General features: G+C 38.0%; 1 protein-coding gene across 3 annotated transcripts in view; it reads left to right on the top strand.

The window, feature by feature from the left end:
- Nipbl (NIPBL cohesin loading factor) overlaps positions 1-20913 on the top strand; it is a 162544-nt gene extending 141631 nt beyond the window's left edge. For 2 of the 3 annotated variants that reach the window (XM_027401313.2, XM_027401314.2), the window contains 13 exons: positions 939-1079; positions 1261-1354; positions 1725-1879; positions 2881-2971; positions 5061-5234; positions 5638-5828; positions 7315-7422; positions 7736-7936; positions 12722-12868; positions 14790-15064; positions 17377-17551; positions 19080-19268; positions 19819-20913. In XM_027401313.2, coding sequence (XP_027257114.1) covers positions 939-1079; positions 1261-1354; positions 1725-1879; positions 2881-2971; positions 5061-5234; positions 5638-5828; positions 7315-7422; positions 7736-7936; positions 12722-12868; positions 14790-15064; positions 17377-17551; positions 19080-19268; positions 19819-20184 — 2307 coding nt within the window. In that variant the 3' untranslated portion in view covers positions 20185-20913. Of the gene's footprint in view, positions 1-938; positions 1080-1260; positions 1355-1724; positions 1880-2880; positions 2972-5060; positions 5235-5637; positions 5829-7314; positions 7423-7735; positions 7937-12721; positions 12869-14789; positions 15065-17376; positions 17552-19079; positions 19310-19818 lie in introns of all 3 variants that reach the window. The other variant, XM_027401315.2, reaches the window with a different exon arrangement.
- The last annotated feature ends 1990 nt before the right edge of the window (positions 20914-22903 follow it).

The raw sequence follows: 22903 nt of genomic DNA, 5'->3' as shown, positions 1-22903 counted from the left end.
ACATGATACATACATACATGTAAACAAAGTTCTGATACACATAAAATAAATAAAATCAGGAATTTTTTTTCATGTGCTTGGTTATTTTTTAGTCAAGAAAAATCTGTAAGTATAAAATTAAAAAGCCTCCTAGCTAGTTGTGGGTAATATATGTTTATTAAATAAAATATTAAGCACAGCATTTGTCCACTCCAGCACTATTGACAGAGCTGGATATTGGTAAGAGCTTTTGTTGTATTGTGGGATATTCAACAGCATCTTTTGGTTTCTGTCCAATAGATGCCACCACCCACTGTGACAACTAGAATTGCCCCTGACATTGCAAAATACTTGTGGGTAGAGAATGGTGAGCACAGTCACCCACAGTTGAGAACTACTAGGTTAATAACCTTCATCAAGAAGTTAATCATCAGCCGGGCGTCGGTGGCGCACGCCTTTAATCCCAGCACTCGGGAGGCAGAGGCAGGCGGACCTCTGTGAGTTCAAGGCCAGCCTGATCTCCAGAGCAAGTGCCAGGATAGGCTCCAGGATAGCTATACAGAGAGACCCTGTCTTGAAGAAAAAAAAAAAAAAATTAATCATCAGTCAAGCTTCAAAGCTACCAATCTTTGTAAAACATTCGTACTCATAAAAATAAATAAAATCCCTAAATTATTTTAGGTGTAACAGCTTTCACATTATTAAGTGCCCAAAGGCCACATGTAAATTAGTGTTAGAACTACAATGAAACTTGTGATAATCTCTCAGATGCAGTTCTTTTTCATATGTGGTGGTAGAGAACTCCTTGCAAGTACTTTTTAAAAAAATATTAACCTTTTTTTACTATTTTAATGTAACTTTACATACATAATGCTCTATTCTTATACTCCAGACACAAAGCTGTATGTGGTTTCTTTTAAGTTTTATATATTCATAAAGCATTAATTTTATCCTCATAGACGCAAAATGATTTCATGGTTATCTGCAATGTTGCAAAAATCCTTGAGTTAGTTGTACCACTGATGGAACACCCAAGTGAAACTTTCCTTGCCACTATTGAAGAAGATCTGATGAAGCTGATCATCAAATATGGCATGACTGTGAGTAGTTTTCTGTCTTCATCTTGTAGTAATATTAGGTAATAGTTTGTAACATATTGCTATATAATGTCAGTTAAGTCACAAGATCTTTTATTTTAAGGCAAATATATAAGAAGTAAATATCATACTTCAACTGTGTTTTAGTTTTTACTTAAAGAGTAACATTTTCTCTATCTTTTAGGTAGTACAGCATTGTGTGAGCTGTCTTGGGGCTGTTGTAAATAAAGTGACACAGAATTTTAAATTTGTGTGGGCCTGTTTCAATAGATACTATGGTAAGTTCCGTGCCTGAGCTTTCAAATTGTTCCCTAAATTCTGCAAGTGTGTCTGCATCATTTACATATCTGATAAAGGAGAGCAGTGAGGAAATAAGTGTGTTCTCCAGCATCCACTCAGAAGTTCTCTATGATCTTTTGTATTCTCATTAGTTCAAAAGTTTGTCTCTTTAAAGTGATAAGTTTTCTGGCCACTATATAAAGTAAAACTTTAATATTTTTTCTTACATTGTTATAGGCTAGACACATTATAAATGTATTTTATCCTTAAAACCATTAGTAAAAGTTATTTGTATTTTATTAGTAATTGTTTAAACATGATTGAAAGATAAAGAGATTACTGTAAATAACTGTTATTTATCTTTACTAGGTGCCATTTCAAAATTAAAAAGTCAGCACCAAGAAGACCCAAATAATACTTCACTTTTAACAAATAAACCAGCGCTTCTTAGGTCCCTCTTCACTGTTGGAGCACTCTGTCGGCATTTTGATTTTGACCTGGAAGATTTTAAAGGCAACAGTAAGGTAAAGATCACAGTATTTCCTAGTGTGCTGTGAATCACAGTCCTGTGATCCTGAGCTAAGAATCAGAGTAATGACCTCGGAAGAAGGCAGCATTAGATAGAGAATTGTAATGAGACCTCTGCAAGAGTCCAAGCCTGATCCAGGATGGCCTGCTGATCTATAGCAGTTTCTTACTAGTCTGTGGCAGATTTACAGTTTCTACAGCCAATTACATCAATTTGTTAACATAGACACACTGTTTACAACAACAGGGTGTGGCATATACTTGTCACAGACAAATCAGATGCCATTATTCTGAAATAAGAGACTGGAAAGGTGGTGTCTGCTTTATTCTGAAATAAGAGACTGTCTGCTTTTGGTGCTGGGGAAAGCACCCATATGGCAGCTCACAACCTTATGTAACTCTAGTTCCTAGGGATCTGATACCCACTTCTGGCCTCTTTGGGCACCAGGCACACGCATGATGCATAGTTGTCATACATGCAGACAAAGGTTTAAATAAGTTTAAATAAAGTTAATGGAATTGATTTTTTTTTCCCCACCCAGTGTTGTGAATGACACTTAGTGCCTTGTGTTGGCCAGGCTGGTGCTTTGCAAATGACCAACATCCACCCCAAAGTTCACATGAAAATTCTCATTGTTTGCTTTTGGGGTTCCCCCCCCCTTTATAGCTGAGAATCGAGGGCTGGTGAGATGGCTTAGCAGGTAGAGATACTTGCACATTACCTGAGCTCCATCCCTAGATCCCACAGGGCGACAGGAAAGAGCCAAATCCTTAGAATTAATTCTTCTGGCTTCCACACACCCATAGGGCACTATGGTGCCTGCTCATTCTGCCTCTCTCCCTCCCCCTCCCCCTCCCCTCCCCTCCCTTTCCCTCTCCTCCTCTGTTTCTCGGTCCCTCTCTTCCTCCCTCCCCTTCCCCTTTCTTACACATACTTGAAAACTTATCTGACATAGAGTATTCTTCTTGAATACCTTTAATATGCGCCCCCCCCCAGGTTAACATAAAGGATAAAGTGCTTGAGCTGTTGATGTATTTTACGAAACACTCAGATGAAGAAGTACAAACAAAAGCCATCATTGGTCTAGGTAAGTTAAGTCTAAATTTCTTAGTAGTCTTTAGCTCTTTGAGGGGTGGAGTAAGCTTTTTGACTATTGTGAGTCTAAGTTGTTGGGTTTTTTAGACATACTTCTTTTGGCTATGTGATCTGATGTGGAGTATGAAGCACTGGGGTTTAAAACACCTGGATTTTGTTCATGTTTCAGCCTGTGGCCTTTCTGGGTAACTCTGATCAAAGCCACTTCTCCTGTCCTCAGTTTCTTTCTTAGTAAAGTAGAGCTAACAATATTGTCTTCCACCCCTGCTTCCTAAAGCTGGCTTAAGAACACTGACTGGGACACCGTAATATTCAGGACATGTTCAAAGTTTTATGCTATTTGCATTTCTTAAATTTGTTCTTTTTCAGTGCAAATAATGTTGTTACATGTATCTGCTACTTGTTAATGGACAGTCTATATAGACTTAATTATAGGAACAGTTGGGGGGCATACCTGGTCCATGTTCCTTTTCCAGAAGCACTAGTGTAGTAAAAACATGTTTTGCAAGCAACTCTATACCGCTTACCTGTGAAGGAATTAGAGTATAGAGAATTAGGAACAGGAAAGTATTAAATTGCCTGAATTAAATACTCTTTTAAAAAGAAATCTAAAACTCTTTTGTCTTAGACAAATAAGTTGTTTTATTTATAAAAGACAAAGAGAAAAGTATGTCCTATACTTGGGATTTTATTGTTATTGTGTATTTTGTGCAAATACATAAAATATTTAATAATTTAATTTGTTCGGAAATATTTTGAAAGCATTGTCAAGGTTTATAATTTAATAAATATTCATGGGTAGTCACTGATACTGGTCTTTGAAAAAAGTGAGTGAAAAGATTCTGAGTTACCCAAACCCTGTTAAATTATGTTAACAATTTTATTGGTATTTAAATATAGCTGCCTTTTTCCTTGTCATCCCTTTTATAAATTACTTATAAGCCAGGTGTCATTGTGGACACTTTTAATACAAGCACTCAGCAGTCAGAAGCAGGCAAATCTCTCAAGTTCAACCCCGGTTTGGTCTACATAGTGAGTTCCAAGTGAGCTAGGATTGCATAGTGAAGTGTTCTGTCAAGAGAATTAAAAGAGGAAATATGAACACCATATATTAGAAAGTTTTAGGATCTGGTACGACCTCCATACCAGTGTATATTCTTGAGTAGTAAATGTAGATAATAAATTTTGGAGTGTCAAACCCAGTTGTATTACAGATTACTCAAAACAAATAAATGAAGTTTTAATTTAAGGAAGTGGCACTGTAGAATTGTCAAAAAAAAGTTCCATGGGCCATGGTTATCCTGTGTGACCTTGAACTAGTTGCCTAATTACTGTCTGCTTTAAGTCTGGTTTGGATTGGTATTACTAATGCTTGCTGCCATCAAGAGTCTTAATTTTTTCTTATTAAACATTATCTATATATACATTGATCGTTTAATTTTGCTAGTTATTAATTAGTGGTTATAAGTTAGCATTGTGGCCTCAATAGGGCCATTTGAGAAAGAATTAGGAAGATAATTTTAGTTCTATTTTTAAATTCTGTTTCATCAGTGGATATATTTCAGTTTTTTTTTTTTTTTACATTGTCACTGTAGTACCTTCTATTAGGGGGTCTGAAAAAATGTTTGCAGACATTACATCTTAATCCTGACATCATCCCTCTGAGGTAGGTGGGTGGTAAATATTATTGTCCCCATTTTACAGATGGAGAATTGAGGCAAAGAGAGATTGTGTGACTCACCCAAGGTCACACTACAAGTCAGTGGTGGAGCCAGGAATAGAACCCAAGACTCCTGACTCCTAATCCACTCCCCTAGCCACTAGGCCCTGCTCCCTCCTCAAGGTTTCCTCTTGTGTGAAATTCTCCTTTGAAATGCAATTTCTTGTTTTTAATTCATGGGGAAAGAAGTGCCTGCTCTAATGCTTCTCTAGGTAAGGCCACCAGCATATTCTTCCAGTCATTTTAAGTTTTAAGTTTTTGAAATTTTGAAATAAGGAGCTCTTTGTATAATTTGACATTTTCATTGTGTTATATTTATCTTTAGTAAGAATATATAAAGACATTTTTCCCTTTTTCTTAGGCTTTGCCTTTATACAGCATCCAAGTCTAATGTTTGAGCAAGAAGTGAAGAATCTGTATAATAATATTTTATCTGATAAGAACTCCTCAGTGAATTTAAAAATACAAGTGCTAAAAAACCTCCAGACTTACCTACAAGAAGAAGACACACGAATGCAGCAAGCAGACAGAGACTGTAAGTGAGAACATGGTTTGTGATTGACAATGCAGCCAGCTAGTTAGGACGCTTAAACTCTACCTCAGATAAGTAACATCCCTCGATTCTTAGAAAGGATGCCGTATTTTGGGTAAGTGGGAGTTAGTAAGCTAAAGTTCATAGGTCCAATAGTAGTATTAAACTCTAAAACAGTTACAAAATTTTAGGTATCTACAAGCATTAGTACTTTCCAGGAGGAGAAGGGAGTATAGTTTTTACTGTTCTCAAAGAGCCTCTGACATAATTGAGGAAAAAGACTGGAAACCACTTGAGCTTTAACATGAGCTATACCACTTTGTGGGTTTGAGTTGTAGACTCAGTCAGAAGCAGTGAACAAAGTTAATATGATCTTGATGTGTTTCTCCTTTGCCTTCTTTTGTAGGGAAGAAAGTCGCAAAACAGGAAGACTTAAAAGAAATGGGAGATGTTTCCTCGGGGATGAGTAGCTCCATCATGCAGCTTTACCTCAAACAGGTGCTTGAGGCCTTCTTCCACAACCAGTCAAATGTACGCCACTTTGCACTAAATGTCATTGCATTGACTCTAAACCAAGGTCTTATTCATCCAGTGCAGGTAAGCAAGTTTTATGATAGCAGCACGCACTGACAGCCAAATAAACTGTGTTGACGCCATGATGGAACATCAATAATTTTTTAATCCACTTAATAAAATGTGTCCTAAACCACTGCAACAACTATTCTTATCCCTCTCCTTCCTTTTCTTTCTTCTTCCTTTATAGTTAAGACTTAGTCTTGCAGGGCAGTGGTGGTGCACGCCTGTAATACCAGCACTCAGGAGGCAGAGGCAGGAGAATCTCTGTGAGTTCCAGGCCAGCCTGGTCTACAGATTGAGTTCCAAGACAAGATTCAAAGCTACAGAGAAAGAGTCATATAACATTGCTTAGGCTATCTGTCCTCAACTTGTGGACAGTTAGTATGTGGGCTCAAGTATCCTCCTGCCTTGGTTTCCTGAATTGTCTTCAACTCTTAAGATTTTAAACTTTGAGTAATCTGTTATGTTGCCATTGCTGCAAAATACCTATATATACTTATGTTAAACGTCCAGTCTCTATTACTTTTTTCACACTGGCTTTGATAAAATTCATTTTAATCCAATTTTACTCAGATTCTTAAAAACCAACAATATGTCAATGGAATTAAACAGGTTTAAGAGAATAATAAGCTAAAAAGCATAAAGTTTTGTTCTACCACAAAAAGGTAAATCCCATCATCTGAGTTTCATTTTTCTTTTTAAATTGGAGGCTAACATTAAAACTTTGCAATGTAGTTGGGATGATAGACTAAAAGGCCAGGTTTGTAACTCAGTGGTAGAGTACTTGCCTAGGGTATTCAAATATTCAAGTCATGGATTTGACCTCAGCATCACAAAAAGAAATGGGAAAAACGAAAAAGAAATAATGTCATAAATGGTTTAGTATCCTTGAAGACTTGCATTTTCTGCTGATCTACTGACTGATATCAAAAGGTCTGATATTTTTCTAAAACATAATTAAGTGTATATATACAGTGTTGTGTCATAAAACAGGAAGCACACTGACAAGTATTTAGTCTGTTTTTCATCACTCTGAGCTGTTAAAATCACTTTATAGCATGCAGCAGTATACTGAGATTTTTCACCTTTTTTTAAATACTCAGATATAGGGCCCATGAGATGGTTTGGTGGATAAAGTGAAAAGACAGCATCACAGAATTTTGTATTCTCCTTCCACCATATCGGTTCTGATCAGACTCGAGTCCTCAGTCTTGGTAGTAGTTAACCTGTCCACTGAGCCACCTCACTGACAGTCTTAACCTGGGAACATTTAGAAAAACTTAAATTTGTGTTGAAACTGTTTAAATCTAAGTGCATTATTCTTGCTCATATTTCCTTGCTTTAAGTTAAATTAAAGAAAGATGATCACTTTTAATGGACACCAAAACAGCAATTATAAGCAGTCTGTACTGCTACATTTTTATATCTGATGTACAAGCTTGACGTTTGTTGAGATGCATATAGAATTTACTGCTGTAATGTCTTATAAAGTCTTTTCTTCTCCCAGTGTGTTCCATATTTAATTGCCATGGGCACAGATCCAGAACCTGCTATGAGGAACAAGGCTGATCAGCAGCTTGTGGAAATAGACAAAAAATATGCTGGATTCATTCATGTAAGTGCTTTTAGTAACTTAGTATTGCTCTAATAAACCAGGGTGAGACTGTTCAAAAAAAGTCAGGAGGCATGAACTGTGGACCCTACTCTAACCTTGGCTAGCAAAGACTTCTAGACCTTGGGTTTTTTGTGTGTGTAAAATGAGGGGGTTACAATAGATGGTCTCTACTATTCCAGTACTTCATTCTGTGATTTCTATTATTTTGAATAAGGCAACCAAATAATGAAGTTAGCCATGAATGTAATGTTCAGAGTATACTTAATCTGAGTCTTAACATCCCTAATGCAAATGAGGCCTTTATTAATTTCAGATGAAAGCAGTGGCTGGTATGAAGATGTCTTACCAGGTACAACAGGCGATCAACGACGACGGAAAAGATCCTGTCAGGGGTTTCAGACAAGATGAGTCCTCCAGTGCTTTGTGCTCACACCTCTACACCATGATCCGTGGGAACCGCCAGCACAGACGCGCCTTTCTTATTTCCTTACTCAACCTCTTTGATGACACAGCAGTAAGCATAAACTTTATTATCGTTAAAAACAAATGTTCTAGAAACTATATGCCTAAAAGAGTCATGACTTTTAAATATTAACGTTTTGGTAAATGTCATTGACTATTTTGTGTTTCCTTAACTTTTACTAAGATACTTAACAAAGTTTATGGTCATAATCAAAAGGGTCATTTTACATGAGATTGAGGAATAAAATATGATTTGTCTATACTGAATATCTTGAAAATTTTATCGGGGTTTTTTCCTTAATTTTTTACATTTAATTATTTATTTTATATTTACAGGGGTGGGCCACAATGTGGGTGTGGGGATCAGAGGCCAACTTGTGAGAGTCACTTCCCTCCTTCTACCATGTGGATCACAGGAATTGAACTTAAGTCATAAGGCTAGGTGACAAGCTATTCTCTCCGCCGAGCCATCTCACCATTGAGTAACAGTCTCTATAGAAGTCAGCTGCAGCATTTAAACTGTCACTGTGGGGATAGATTCCATGTACACATGCATCAAACATACATGCACATATAAGATTATTTCTGTCATTGTTGTAGGACTCAGATATTGTTGGAGAATAATACAGTTTTGGGGAATTTGTTTGGTTGCTTTTGGTTTTTTGTATTTTGAGACATGGTTTCTCCTGACTGACCTGGAACTTGCTCTGTAGACCAGGCTGGCCTCGAACCCAGAGATCTACCTGCCTCTTCCTCCTGAGTACTGAGATTAAAGGTGTGCATCAGCATACCTGGCTTAATAATAATAACACAGATTTTTGGTGCGAAGTCTTTTTGTGTTGATTTTCTTCATCATTTTCTTCAGTCTACACTTTTATGTAATTGCAAGTTGACACACATTACACTGGCCAGGACCACCAGCCAAGAACGCAGAAAGTCATGTTCTGTAGGTTTTCTTTTTTAATTCATTTATTTTACAAATACTTCCTTAGTACCTACTATGGTACTCACCATTGTATAAGACATCATCAGATACAATAGTAAGGTCAGCTATAACACCTACCTGCCCACATAGAGCACACAGAGCATCCTGTCTTTCTGTAAACGTTACTAGATCTATTCTTTTTATTTTTTTATTTATTTATTATTATTATTATTATTTTTGGTTTTTCAATACAGGGTTTCTGTGTATTGCTTTGGAACCTGTCCTGGAACTCGATCTGTAGACCAGGCTGACCTCAAACTCACAGAGATCCGCCTGCCTTTGCCTCCTGAGTGCTAGGATTAAAAGCATATGCCACCAATGCCCAGCTTAGATCTATTCTTTTTAAAATACTACATAATTTTTTTATATGTAACATAGAAAATACATGTCCCAAGTTTGTATTTCAGAATGCCTGACATCTTCCCCACCATCCTCACCATTACATCTTTATTAGTATTAAACTTTTACAATGTAGGACCCTGCTAAGACTAAGAATGTTGTGCTGTGGTGCTATGGCTAGTGCTATTCAAAGGGTTTATTTCCATTAAGAAGATAAAATACAAATAAAGAAAATAATAATGATTGTGTGTAGCATATACTGAATGTGGGTTTCTATTGATACTTCTTCAGTCTTTATATCTCTGTTGGGGTTCATTCCTCTCTGATTTCAATGCTTAGTCTCTGTTAATTGACCAGATGTTCTATTATTGTGATAATAGAACTTTAAAACTTTACTCTGATTGCCTCCAGCACAGGATATCAGAAAAGACCTAAAGACCTAAAGAGATTAGATGTGATAAATGTACTATAAAGTAGAGGAGGATTGGAGACTATGGGTAAATTGCTATTTGTCTGAATCAGAGGTCTTTACTAAGCATAGTACATAGACCAAAGAAGCAGCTGTGAGCATTGGAGGACCACAGAAAATGATTAAACAAAATGATGGGCAGCAATTACAGAGAACATTTTAGGAACACAGGTTTTTCAGCATTGTGTTCATAGTACAGGTCATAAGGAAGTGGTCTCTTACAGCTATCTATAGTACAGAATGAAAGAACTGGTATCAGGAAAACAAAGAAGAAGCATTTTAAGAAAGGAATAAATTGAGAGTATGTGAGAAGAGACAGTGAATAACTGAAGTATTTTTCTCCTGAGGACCTGAGAAGATAATGTGACTGTTACTAATGACAGACATAGGAAGAAGAATCTGGCTTGTTTTTAAGGAGTTTGATTTTGAGAAGAGGAAACCATTAGGACTTTGATTTTCCAGTTCTGAACATTTCTACCTGTATCAAAAAAAAAAAAAAGTAGATATTCATATGAATTATGGTGTTAAAGCTGATGGGTAAACTAGATGTGGTAGCTCATGCCTGTAATCCCAGCCTGCAGGGGCAGGGTCTTCACCATAATAAGTTCAAGGCTAGTCTGGTCCACATGCTGATTTTATTTTAGGCTAATTAAAGAAAGAGAGGAGATGTCAGAGAAGGGAGAGAAGATAAATATTGGTAGGTGGGGTAGAGTTCTATTTTCTGCTTTTACTTGTTGTGACATTTAGACAGTGGTATACAACTTTAAAGAATTGATTGAGGGTCTGGAAAGTGGCTTGGTAGTTAGGATCAGTTGATGTTCTAACAGAGGACCAGGGGTCAGTTCACCGCACCCATGTGGCTGCATACAACCATCCATAACTCCAGTTCCAGTGTGTCAGACACCCTTTTCTGGCTTCTGAGTTCCCGGCATATACATAATGAACATGCATACAAGCAAGCAAAACAGTCTCACACATAAATCTTTTTAAAGAGAAACAAAGTAAAAATAAAACAATTCACTATTTAAAAATGGGTTGTCTTATAAATATTAATAGTAAATGTATTATATCTGTCTTATGAGCTTTTTATTATTTTGCTGCTACATGTTTTGTTATTTGGATGCAGAGAAAGTTGATAGGGGAAATAACATACATCTGATTACTAGTTCTGGTTTCATTTTTTAAATTCAGTGACCATTTCATTAGGATTTAAGAAGAAAACAACAGGGCACATAAGCTGTCTTATCTCTGCAGCTGCTAAAAGGAAGGAGATGGAGAAGAGGAGAGGGAGCCTTTGAGTTAGGTCCAAGACATCAGGAAGGCTCAACCGTGGCATCTACAAGCAGCTTTGCAGTTGTGTTGGGCAGTTGGGAGCTCCGAGAATCTTTTGGTGTTTTGAGACAGGGTCTCACCATGTGGCTAGCCCTGGCTCTCCTGGCACTCACTGTGGTGCTTTTCTTCTGCCTCCTGAGTTCTGGGAATAAAGGTGTCTGCTACCACATCTGGCTAGAAGCAAGAATAAGGGCAAGCATGCTTAAGCTTTTGGCAAGTACCCAAAGAGAAAAGGAAAGGGGGCTGGAGAGATGTCTCAGTGGTTAAGAGCTCTTGTACTTCTTGCAGAAGACCTGGGCTCAGTTCCCAGCACCCATATGATGCTCACAGTCATCCATAAGTCCACTTCCAGGGGATCCAGTGGGCCAGGCACACACAATATACACACACATTCATGCAGGTAAAATACCTATCCACCTAAATAAAATAAATCTAAAAAAGAAAAGAGCAAAAGGGGCTAGCTACCAGATGGCTCCGCATGTGTAGCTCTGCCATGCAAGCCTGGCAACCTTAACCTCTATAAAGGCAGAAAGAGAGAGCCAGTATCACATGGTTGTCATCTCACCTTCGAATGTCCCCTTACACACATCATGCATGCACAAATAATAATGGTGGTGATTTTGAAAAGAGAAAGGAACGTTAATACTTTCTCTGTTAAAATTCAAGAAAGTGGGTAAGCTTAGTGGTGAAGCTCTGCAAGTTATTGCCTTGGTCACTAGTTTTATGATAGTATTTCTGTAAGTTCTCAAAAAATAAATATTAATATGTCTTTTCTATTTATTTGGGGCATGGCATTTCACTGTGTTGCTTTGGCTGGTCTTGAACCTCTTAACTCAAGTGATACTCCTGCCTCAGCCTCCCTCATCCTAGGGTTACAGTCACATTCCAATGTTTCCCAGCCTACATTTCTGTTTAAGGTTCTTCTTTTTAAAGCCAACAACCAATATCAGCCATGATTTCTCTTGCATTGTGTGTATTTTGTACTATTTGGGGTTTTATTTTGGATTTTTTGTTTGTTTGTTTGTTTGTTTGTTTGTTTTTGAAACAGTATCTCACTAGTAGTTATAAGTGTCCTGGAATTCACTATGTAGACCAGGCTGGCTTCAAAGTCACAAGAGATCCTCCTGCCTCTGCTAGGATTAAAGGTGTTTGCCACCAGGCCTAGCCCTGGAAAATGTTTTTATTGGTGCATAATTGGAGGTGGGTAAATCCACATATTAGTAGTGTATTACATACACTTTTTTGAAGGCTAAATAGTAACATGCGTGTAACTGTTCTCCATATTTATTAAGCTTTGAGAAGACAATGACTAGTTACTATGTTTTCATATATACTTACTGATACAATGTGGATCTGTCATAAAGGTCTCACATAATCTATAAAGGAAAGAGATTTTTACTTACCTACACAAGAAACTTCCCCTCTTCCTTCTTGAGGTATCATGGTGTACTTCATTATAAAATCTCCTAAAGTGGCTGTAAGACCTCTTTTGTAAACACATTTCTTTCTAGTTTCACCCTTTCCTTTCATCTACTTTCTGCCTCTTTGCTTGTTTTCTCCTCACTCTCTCCTTTGTCTTTCCTCTTTTGTACTTCTCTTTATCTCTCTCCAGTATTAACTGAGGTTAAAGTGCCTTGTGATAATTTTCTAAAAGCTGTTTGGGTGGGTTTCTAACTCACCACTAAACGTGTACCTTCTTTTAAAATTTGCAGAAAACAGAAGTGACTATGCTCTTGTACATAGCAGACAATCTAGCCTGTTTTCCATACCAGACTCAGGAAGAGCCGTTGTTTATAATGCATCACATAGACATTACACTCTCTGTTTCCGGTAGTAATCTATTGCAGTCGTTCAAGGAGGTAAGTTACACGTATTGCTATTCTTTTTGTTTGGTTTTGGTTTTCAAGACAGGGTTTCTCTATGTAGCCCTGGCTGTCCTGGAACTCACTCTGTAGACCAGGCTGGCCTTAAACTCAAAGAGATCCACCCATCTATGTCTACCAGTACACAGAATAGAGGTGTGCCACTACACCAGCATATTGCTGTTCTTAAATGTATCTGCCCAAGTGTGGACATGGTAGTTTCATTGTTTTGTTTCTCATTATTCTTTCTACAGGCATATAAAGCCTTTCTAAATGAGCTTACGATATCTAGGCAGTACTTGAACTGGGAAACATGGGTTGCTATTTCATTTCTACTCATATCTAAAACCATCCCATTTCCAGATAGTTTTTTTTTAAGATTTTATTTATTTATTATGTATACAGTTATCTGCATTCATGCTTGCACACCAGAGGAGGGCACCAGATCTCATTACAGATGGTTGTGAGCTACCATGTGGTTGCTGGGAATTGAACTCAGGACCTCTGGAAGAGCAGTGGAGTGCTCTTAACCACTGAGCCATCTCTCCAGCCCCAGAAGGATTTTTTGTTGTTGTTGTTTTTGTTTGGTTTTTTGTTTTGTTTTGTTTTTTGAGACAGGGTTTCTCTGTGTAGCTTTGGAGCCTATCCTGGCACTCACTCTGTTGACCAGGCTGGCCTCGAACTCACAGAGATCCGCCTGCCTCTGCCTCCCAAGTGCTGGGATTAAAGGTGTGCACCACCAACGCCCATGTTTCTATACTTTGTACACATGTGGACTGTTCCATTGATAGGTCATCCCACTTTTTTCCTCTCCCTTTAAGGACTATCGGTGCTTTCTTTAATCATGTATCTACTTGAGCCCCATTAGAGGCCATTGCTATTCTGATAATGTTGTGTTGCTATAAGACTGGTGTGAGCATACATGGATGTGGATGGGTATGTGTCTGGTGTGTAGCTTAAAACCACTGTACTTACCCCTCCACTGAAGCATCTTAATGCAGTTAGCATGCACTAACTTTGTATTTTCTGTCACAACTCTTAAGATTATGAATGTACCTGATCCAGCACATGGCAGGATATATTCTTTAATACATTTAGATCTCATTTCACAAAATTGTAGTACTCAAAACTCAGCCTGATGACACTAGTAACTCAGAGAAATTCTCTTAGAAACCTAAGGAAATTCTAGGAGTGCCTAATCTCTTGTGGACCACAGAACAGCAGCACTTTCATCTGAGCTTGTTACAGCCACAGAGTCTGAAGCCTCACCCTGCACCGGCTCGATCAGATCTATGGTCTGAGTGTGCACAATAAAGTTTGAGAAATTAATAATTTTCTGGCAATTTTATCTGTCATGCTCTCTTAATTTTTACTTTTAAGGATGTACTTAGAAATGTGTCTCCTGTTATTTTGCAACAGTTCAAATTTTGAATAATTGTTTTTATAATTTGGTTCTCTCAATGTGACCCCCACCACCATAAATCAGCTCTTTCAAATAAAGTTTTCAGAAAGTAAAAAGAAACAGGATTTACTAATGGAAGAAAAATTGCATGGTATCTTGCTAAAAATTCTTGAAAGGGGTAGTTAGATGGAATCTTGGGGTGTTTAAGCCAACCATACTCCCACTTAAACTATAAGTGTTGCTCTTATTCTACAATGGTTTACATATGTACCAAATTAATAAGTATTGTAGAGGGTCTGTTTGGATGGGGAAAGATAGCGTGTGCATTGTATATGATTTAGTCTTAGGACTAAGTTTTCCCAAGAGCCTTACATCTTAGTTGCTAATAGAAAGTCAATGGACTTATCGGCTATTTATTGAAGGAAACTTTTGTAACTGTTAGATGGAGGATACTTAATTTGTTAGTGGCATTTTGTTCATATGTTTTTCAACAGAATGATTTCCTCTTTCTTTCAGTCTATGGTAAAGGACAAAAGGAAAGAAAGAAAAGCATCCCCTACTAAGGAGAACGAGTCCAGTGAGAGTGAAGAAGAAGTTTCCAGGCCTCGGAAGTCTCGGAAGCGGGTGGATTCGGATTCCGACTCAGACTCAGAAGACGATGTGAACTCAGTGATGAAATGTCTGCCAGAAAACTCAGCCCCTTTAATTGAATTCGCAAATGTTTCCCAGGGTATTTTGTTACTCCTTATGTTAAAACAACATTTGAAGAATCTCTGTGGATTTTCTGATAGGTGAGTTTATGTAAGCAATAAGAAAACAAACATGCTATTTTCAGAGTACATTAAGACATGCTCCATTCAAACATCCTAGACCGGGGAGGGGACTCAGGTTTGGTTCATTTTACTAGTATATATTATTAATTCCTCTGTTGTAAACCATTTTTTGGGTTGGTTTTTTTCTGCCCCAACATCCCTGTTTGGGCCTTTTTTATAATACCAAAAGAAGGGAAAACATGCTTCACTCAGTGTATTCCAGATTTAAAGGACTTTTTTCATTGATTTCTGTAAAAATGCTTTATTAAATACTTAGTCTAGTTTTAAAATATATCATAAATTTAGGGTTTAAAATGCTATCTACACAGAACTCTTAATAGGACCCCAAGTCCTTTCTAAAGTAAAGATAAAGCCATTGGTGAATTTTGAGCGTTTCACAGTCATTGGAACCTTGGATTAAAAAAAAAAAAAAAATCACCAAGTGGGGGCTGGAATGATGGCCCAGGGGTTAAGTCTCTTACCGAAGACTCAACCTCAGTTCCCAGCACCACAAGTGTCTCCAGCTCCAGGAGACCTGGCAGCTTCTTTTGGCCTCAGCAGACACTGCACATACATGCCAGGGACACACACATATACATTCATAAATTTTAAAAATCTTTTTTAGATCACCAAGTCAAATATTAATATTAGTAACCAAGTGGAAAGCCTATATGTCTTATTCAGCATCACTGTTGCTGTGGTGAAACATCATGACCAAAGCAAGGTAGGGAGGAAAAGGGCTGTTTGGCCTGTGCTTCCATACCACTGTTCATTGCTGAAGGAAGTCAGGACAGGAACCTAGAGGCAGGACCTGATGCAGAGGCCATGGAGGAGTGCTGCTTAATGGCTTGCTCTTCATGGTTGTTCAACCTGCTGTCTTATAGAACCCAGGACTACCAGCCCATGGATGGAACCATGTATGATGGGCTGGGCCCTCCGGCATTGATCACTAATTAAGAAAATGCTTAACAGGCTTGCCTTCAGCCAGCTGTTTGCAAGCATTTTCTCAATTGAGGGTCCCTCCTTCTCTCGAATGACTCTAACTTATAGCAAATTGACACAAAACCCCCCCAGCACAGTGTGTTTTATGCAAAGGGGCATTTAGTGCTGAAAATGATGAACATAGATAGCTCTATAGTGAAACATGTGGTTATCGTGTATAAAGCCCTGAGTTCTATCCCTAACACCAGTAAGGGACAGAGATTTCTCATTTGTCAGCTGTTGACACAGGAGAGGTTGCACAGTGTAGACAGAGTTTCTACTGTTTTCAAGAAGTGTCCAAAATCCAGCCACTCTGCTTAATCTAGTCTGGAGATGAAGCCAGAGCTTTGTGTTTGCTACGAGTGCACTGTGTCCCCGAGATCTGCTGTCTGCCCTAGAAGTCCAGATTGTTAAGAGAAATACTTGGGTGTGAGATATCGGTGACTAATTTAGAATAATTTTGAACAGTATAAAGTCTTGATAAGGAGTTGGAAAGAGTTTCAAAGTTACTAATAATGTGAAACTAGTTTATATGCAGTGTTTCTGGCTACCATGTAGACAATGAATAAGCAAAAAATCAAAATGAGGGAGGAACTGCTTAGATGATTCAGTGGATAAAGAGGCACTTGCCTCCACGCCTGACAGTGTGAGATCCATCCTTAGAACAAACATGGTGGAAAGAGAGAACTGACTCCACCAGACACCCTCTGACATCCACATGTGCACTGTGTCATGCGTGTGCACACACCCACAAAATAATAACAGATCAATGTAAAACGAAAGAGGTCAGACCACTGAGATGACTCAGTGCATGAAGGTGCTTGCAGCCATGCCTAGTCCCCAGGAACCACACTGTGAAAGGAGAGAACTGACATCTGTGAGTTGTCCTCTGACCTCCACACATGTGCCGAGGTGAACTCGTATACCACAAACAAATTTCTTTTCACAGAAAAGAACTAAAAGTTAGCGGGCAAACCAGTTAGATAGGCTCACTTGTAAGAAAGCTGTCCTGTTACCATGCTCACAGTCTATAAATTAGATACAAGAAACGAATTTCATTAAAATGATGCCTTCTACTTGTAATTGGGTTTCTCCAAGTCTGTTGCATCCTGAGCCAGATATCTCATTTCCATCGATGTCAATATAGATAGTGATGAAAACAAAAGAACATTGTTAATATTTGCTTTTTCTCTTTTCATTGGTTGAAATCAGCATGATTTAAAAATTGAATTATTACTAAGAAAAAACTAGAGTCAGTTTGAGTATGTGCCTGAACTTTTTAAAACTCTGGTTTTGTATTTCTAAAACAGTAAAATTCAGAAATATTCTCCATCTGAATCTGCAAAAGTATATGATAAAGCCATTAACCGAAAAACAGGGGTTCATTTTCATCCCAAACAAACACTGGACTTCCTGCGAAGTGACATGGCTAATTCCAAGCTAACGGAGGAGGTGAAGAGGAGCATAGTAAGGCAGTACCTAGACGTGAGTACCAAAGTGAAAACACTGAGAGCCAGCCTCACGGGCTGTCAGGCTAGCTTTCCCACTGCGTCCACTGCAGCATAGTTGCATTACCTTTGTAAATGCAGTCTGTGAGTTACTTTAGCAAAAGATGAAATTTTATCCAGCAGATTAGTCATTCTCTTGCCTTCTTTGGCCATTTTTGTCCCCCCCCCCCATCTCTTTCTCTCTCCCCCACCCTCTCTCCCTACTTTCTCTCTCTTTGGTATCTCTTTGTGTTAGATCTGGCTATCCTGGAACTTGATGTGTGATATGTAGACTGGGCTGGCCTTGAACTCACAGAGATCTACCTGCCTCTACATCCTAGGGGCGCAGATTAAAGGTGTGCACCACCATACCCAGCTTTTCTTGCATTTTTACATGAGTAATCCAAGTATACATATGCTTGGATGGTGTGTGTGTGTGTGTGTGTGTGTGTGTGTGTGTGTGTGTGTGTGTAACGAGTATGTAAGTGCATGTCTTTAAAATGTCTTTAAAGATTCAAGCTTGCTAACAGATTCCTATAATGCCAGCACATGGGAACCTGGAATGGGAGGATTGTAAATTGAAGAACAATCTGGGCTATATAGCAAGTTCCAGGCTTTGGGACCTTGTCTCAAACCCCCCCCAAAAAAAAAAGTGTTCTAGAATAAGCAAAACCCTGAGTGTAGCAGCACATGCCTTTCATTCCAGCACTGAGTCCAAGGCCAGCCTTGGCTACATAGGTAGCTTGAAAACAGCTATCCATGTAAGACCACACCCAAAAATACCAGCAAATCAATAAAGATCAAGACTGTCAGGTTTAGGGAACAGGGCTTCTATTTAAATGATGAAAAACTTCTGAAAATGATGGCAGATGGTAAGGGCTGTACAATGCAGTGAAGGTACTTAAGGCCTAGAGATTGTACAGTTAAAGTAATTAAAATGCTAAATTGCATGTACATTTTGCCATAATGAAACTTTAAAAATACTATTTGGGGAATATGTTTAAAAAGCTGTCCTAGTGGGCTCAGTAGTTAAGAGTACTAGCTGCTCTTCCAGAGGACCTGGGTTCAATCCCAGCATCCACATGGCAGCTCACAATCGTCTATAATGGGATTCATTGCCCTCTTCTGGCCTGCAGATGAACATGCAGACAGAGTGCTCAAATACATTAATAAATAAATCTTCAGAAAAAAGAAAGCTGTCCTGGTATTTTTTCACATTATAATTTTCTTAGAGTAACATGTGTATTACAGTTGGTTTTTTAACCAAAGACATATGAAACAGCCATGTTCAGTCTACATGCTTTCATACAACAGTGGGAGAGTAGTAATTATGAAAGGTATCATATGGTCACCAATCCAAACACATTGCCTATCTGCCTTTTTACAGAAAATACTTGTCAATTCCTAATTGACATGTGGGTCCAGACTGAATCTCTTACCCACTATAAACTACTAGCACAGGAAACATTTAAGAATTTGATGGTGTTGTTTAAAATATTTACTTAACACTCTCAATCTTTTTTCAGTTTAAACTTCTCATGGAACATCTGGATCCTGATGAAGAAGAAGAGGAAGGCGAGGTGTCAGCCAGCACGAATGCTCGGAACAAAGCAATTACCTCGCTGCTTGGAGGAGGCAGCCCTAAAAATAACACAGCAGCAGAGACAGAAGATGATGAAAGTGATGGGGAGGATAGAGGAGGAGGCACTTCAGGGGTGAGGCGGAGGAGGAGTCAACGTATTTCCCAGCGTATTACGTAAAATGATTTTTATGTGCTTATATATGTCAGTCTATTAAATGTTCACCAAGTAATGTAATACTTATAAAAACAAAACATTTTGTAGATAGAGATTCTCTACTTAACCATTTATACATCCTTTTGTAGAAAGTTTAACATAAAAGATAATAAAAAAAAACAGAAATGAGATTTATCCAGCATAAAGGGTTAATAATTTTTTTGAATTGTATTAATGTGTGCTATCCTTTTTATTGTTGCTAAGTTTTATGTAGCTTTATGGTTTATATGTACATATAATTTTATATATCAAGAGTAAAGACACGGGTACAAATTAAAAGTTATATGGTTTTACAAGTATATGTTAACCCCTTGGCGCTGGCGGTCACGGTGCGTCTCATTGCCGGCAATGGAAGTGTGCTGGGAAATCCCAACTCCCGGCGTCAAGGGATTAAAAGCAATAAAAACAATAATTTCACTAAAATTCTTTTGTGTAACACTTGGTCTTTTTTCCCCTCCCAATGTTTTAGTCATTGAGAAGGTCAAAACGAAATTCAGACTCTACGGAGTTGGCAGCACAGATGAATGAAAGTGTTGACGTCATGGATGTCATCGCTATTTGCTGTCCAAAGTACAAAGATCGACCACAAATTGCAAGAGTAGTACAGAAAACCAGCAGTGGCTTCAGTGTTCAGTGGATGGCAGGCTCCTACAGTGGCTCCTGGACGGAGGCTAAGCGCCGCGATGGCCGCAAACTGGTGCCTTGGGTAGACACTATTAAAGAGTCAGACATTATTTACAAAAAAATTGCTCTAACGAGTGCTAATAAGCTGACTAATAAAGTTGTTCAGACTTTACGATCCCTGTATGCCGCCAAGGACGGGACTTCCAGCTAATGAATTTGTACATGCAGCCAAATTTACAGGAATTTTTTTAAAAGGCAAAAAAAACTTGAAATATCAACATTCTGGCAAAAAAAAAAATCAGTTTTTTTGAAGCGTGGAACCTGGGATGCAGGAACAAAGGAAGGAATGTTGGGCAGACATTTTTGTGGGAGCTCCCTTCGCTGTTGTGCAGCAGAAACGTTTCTCGGTTCGTTTTTACTCCCACTGTATTATAGTTTAACAAAATTGTTTATATCTTGGAAAAAAGTTTCTGTTTAAAAAATAAACAAGTGAATGTTGGAAATGAGTCTGTTAATGTTCTTAATAAAGTGTTCTTGGAGTTGCATCTAAGCAATGGCTTTCTTTAGCTTAGCCCAGTTTCCAGGGAAGCACTGTCTCCAGGCTGTAAAATGGCAGAGTCTCCTGGATCTCTAATTTATTCTGTTGAGAACAAAGCATGCAGTATCTGTGACCTATCTGCAGAAGGAGTTTTTGTAAATGTAGATTTTGTTGTATTAGGTCACCCTGAAAACAATACAAGAAAAGGGATCCCCAGGCCATCTGGTGGAGCGAATACTGCAATAAATTTTTTTACTTCTCTTTGTTACTTGTCTGTTTCCATTTGAATTTCTTATTGTAAAGATCTGTTTAAATCCATTTATATTATTTTGCAGTCTTTTATGTAAAATTTATTATATCATTGGTTTTCAAAGCAGAACATAAAGTATTGTTTATACAGTTTGTACAGGCTGACTTCTGATAATTGCTATCTATTATTTTCATTCCCATAAGAGGGTGTAAACAGCTCCAGGGTTTATTGTATCCTGCAATATTTAGTATTAACTATATATGATTTAGCACTGTGCCAAACACATTTTCAAGAGTACATTTTGATATAAAAAGAAACTATAGTTTATTCCTTGTATGCTTCCATTTCTTTCTAGTGATGTCATGATGGTAATACTTATTTTTAAACCATGGGGAAAGATAACAATTCTGCTATTTTGGAAAAACAGCATTTCTCTTAAAGTGACGCCATGTTATTTTAGAAATAGAGTTGAAATAAGTATGACACTTCCTAGTTAAACACACTACATTTTGACACGCTATTTTTAATGCTGAGAGTAATTTTACTAGTTGGGATATTCATTTTGTAGCCTAAGAGTTTTATACATGTTTTCAGAACAATTGTCTTATAGATTAGTTACTACAAATACCTCAACTAAATTGGGAGAAGGATATTATATGTACTGATTTTTAAATGACCTCTAAAAAATGTTAAATTTTATGAAACCAGCAAGTAAATGAACGTATTCAGTTTGTGAGGAAGAGTGACTGCCACAAAATTCCTCTTTGTGAACACCTATTAAACACTATGAAAATACCTCCAAACTCTACTTCCTATGTGGGATCTTTCAGAATGCCTTGTTGAAGGCTGTGTTTGTTTTCTTCCCCTGACTGCATGGTCCTTCCCTTTTACTGTGCATTCTTTATGAGGAAACTAGAATGTTTTTTCCCTGGAGTCTTTGCATCAAAAGAAGACTTGAGGTAGCTTATAAACACAGCAATCTATCAGTAAGGGTAAAATACTATCTAGAGAAAATATAAAAGTCCCGCCTAGAGAATACTAAATAAACTGAGTTTAAAAGCCAACTCTTAAGTCCTTTGTGTCTGGCGATGCTTACTGTCTCTCACTTCTCACAATATGCCACAATATTTTGTTCCTGTTTTGGAGATGAGGATGATAGGCACAGAGCATTCAGTGGCAACAGTATTGAAATCTCTGATTGGCACACGTGCGTTGCATGACTTTGCATGTGTGCCAAGCATTAAGCTGAGATCCTACTGAGAAGAAACCCTTCTCCAAAGGTATCTTGTCTATCTAGGATTGCAAGAATTTTCATTTTGTTTTCTGAGACATTGTATCACTATGTAGGCCATGCAGGCATATAACTACAGTCCAGGCTGACCTCCACTTCATAGTCCTCATCTCATCCTCCCATGTGCTAGAACTATAGCATGCATGCACACACACCTGGTTGGAATCCTATTTAAAGTCAGCCTTAGAGCTGAGAGTAATCTGTTTCCTTGGTCAGAGGTGGGTTACTGCTGTTAGTAAATAGAATGTTGACAAAACGATGATAGTTTGACTCATAAATATGTAACCAAGGCTTTCAAAAAGTTGAAAGTATCTCAAAGGTGCCCTTTTTAGGTGTTAGCACTAAAGTGAAGACCTTGGTGGTCAAGCATAGAAAAGTAAACTTCAGGCATGTGGGGATTGACAGCCCAGGCTTACTCTGCTTTATTGATTAACTACTATAGATTTAAAATTGTAGTGACTTGTATGCTGGAAATGCTCAGGGCTAAGAGTGTAACAGATGGTGTGCTTGGCATATGTGAAGCCTTGTTTGCAGCACCCCTCCAAAAGAGACTGCAGCCAGGAATAGTTAATCTCAGCCCTTGGGAGGCAAAAGCATGCAGATTTCTGAGTCTACATAGTTCTAGGCTACACGCTAAGACACTGTTGAAAAACAGAAAAGAAAACCTTTCAAGTATACTTCTTGATAGACGTATTAATCTATATTTTAACACACTCAAATTATTCTATTTTAACAAAGAATGTCTAGTTTTTAAGCTGCCATATGAAAATATACATGACAATATTCTAGAACTCAAACACCGTTTTTAGAGGGAATAGCATATAGCCTATTTCACTAAGTGTGGATGTTTG

Source organism: Cricetulus griseus, chromosome 2 (assembly GCF_003668045.3).
Source record: "Cricetulus griseus strain 17A/GY chromosome 2, alternate assembly CriGri-PICRH-1.0, whole genome shotgun sequence".
In the NCBI taxonomy this organism is placed as follows: domain Eukaryota; kingdom Metazoa; phylum Chordata; class Mammalia; order Rodentia; family Cricetidae; genus Cricetulus; species Cricetulus griseus.
Note: the sequence above shows the minus strand (reverse complement) of the source record. Positions and strands in the feature narration are given on the sequence as shown.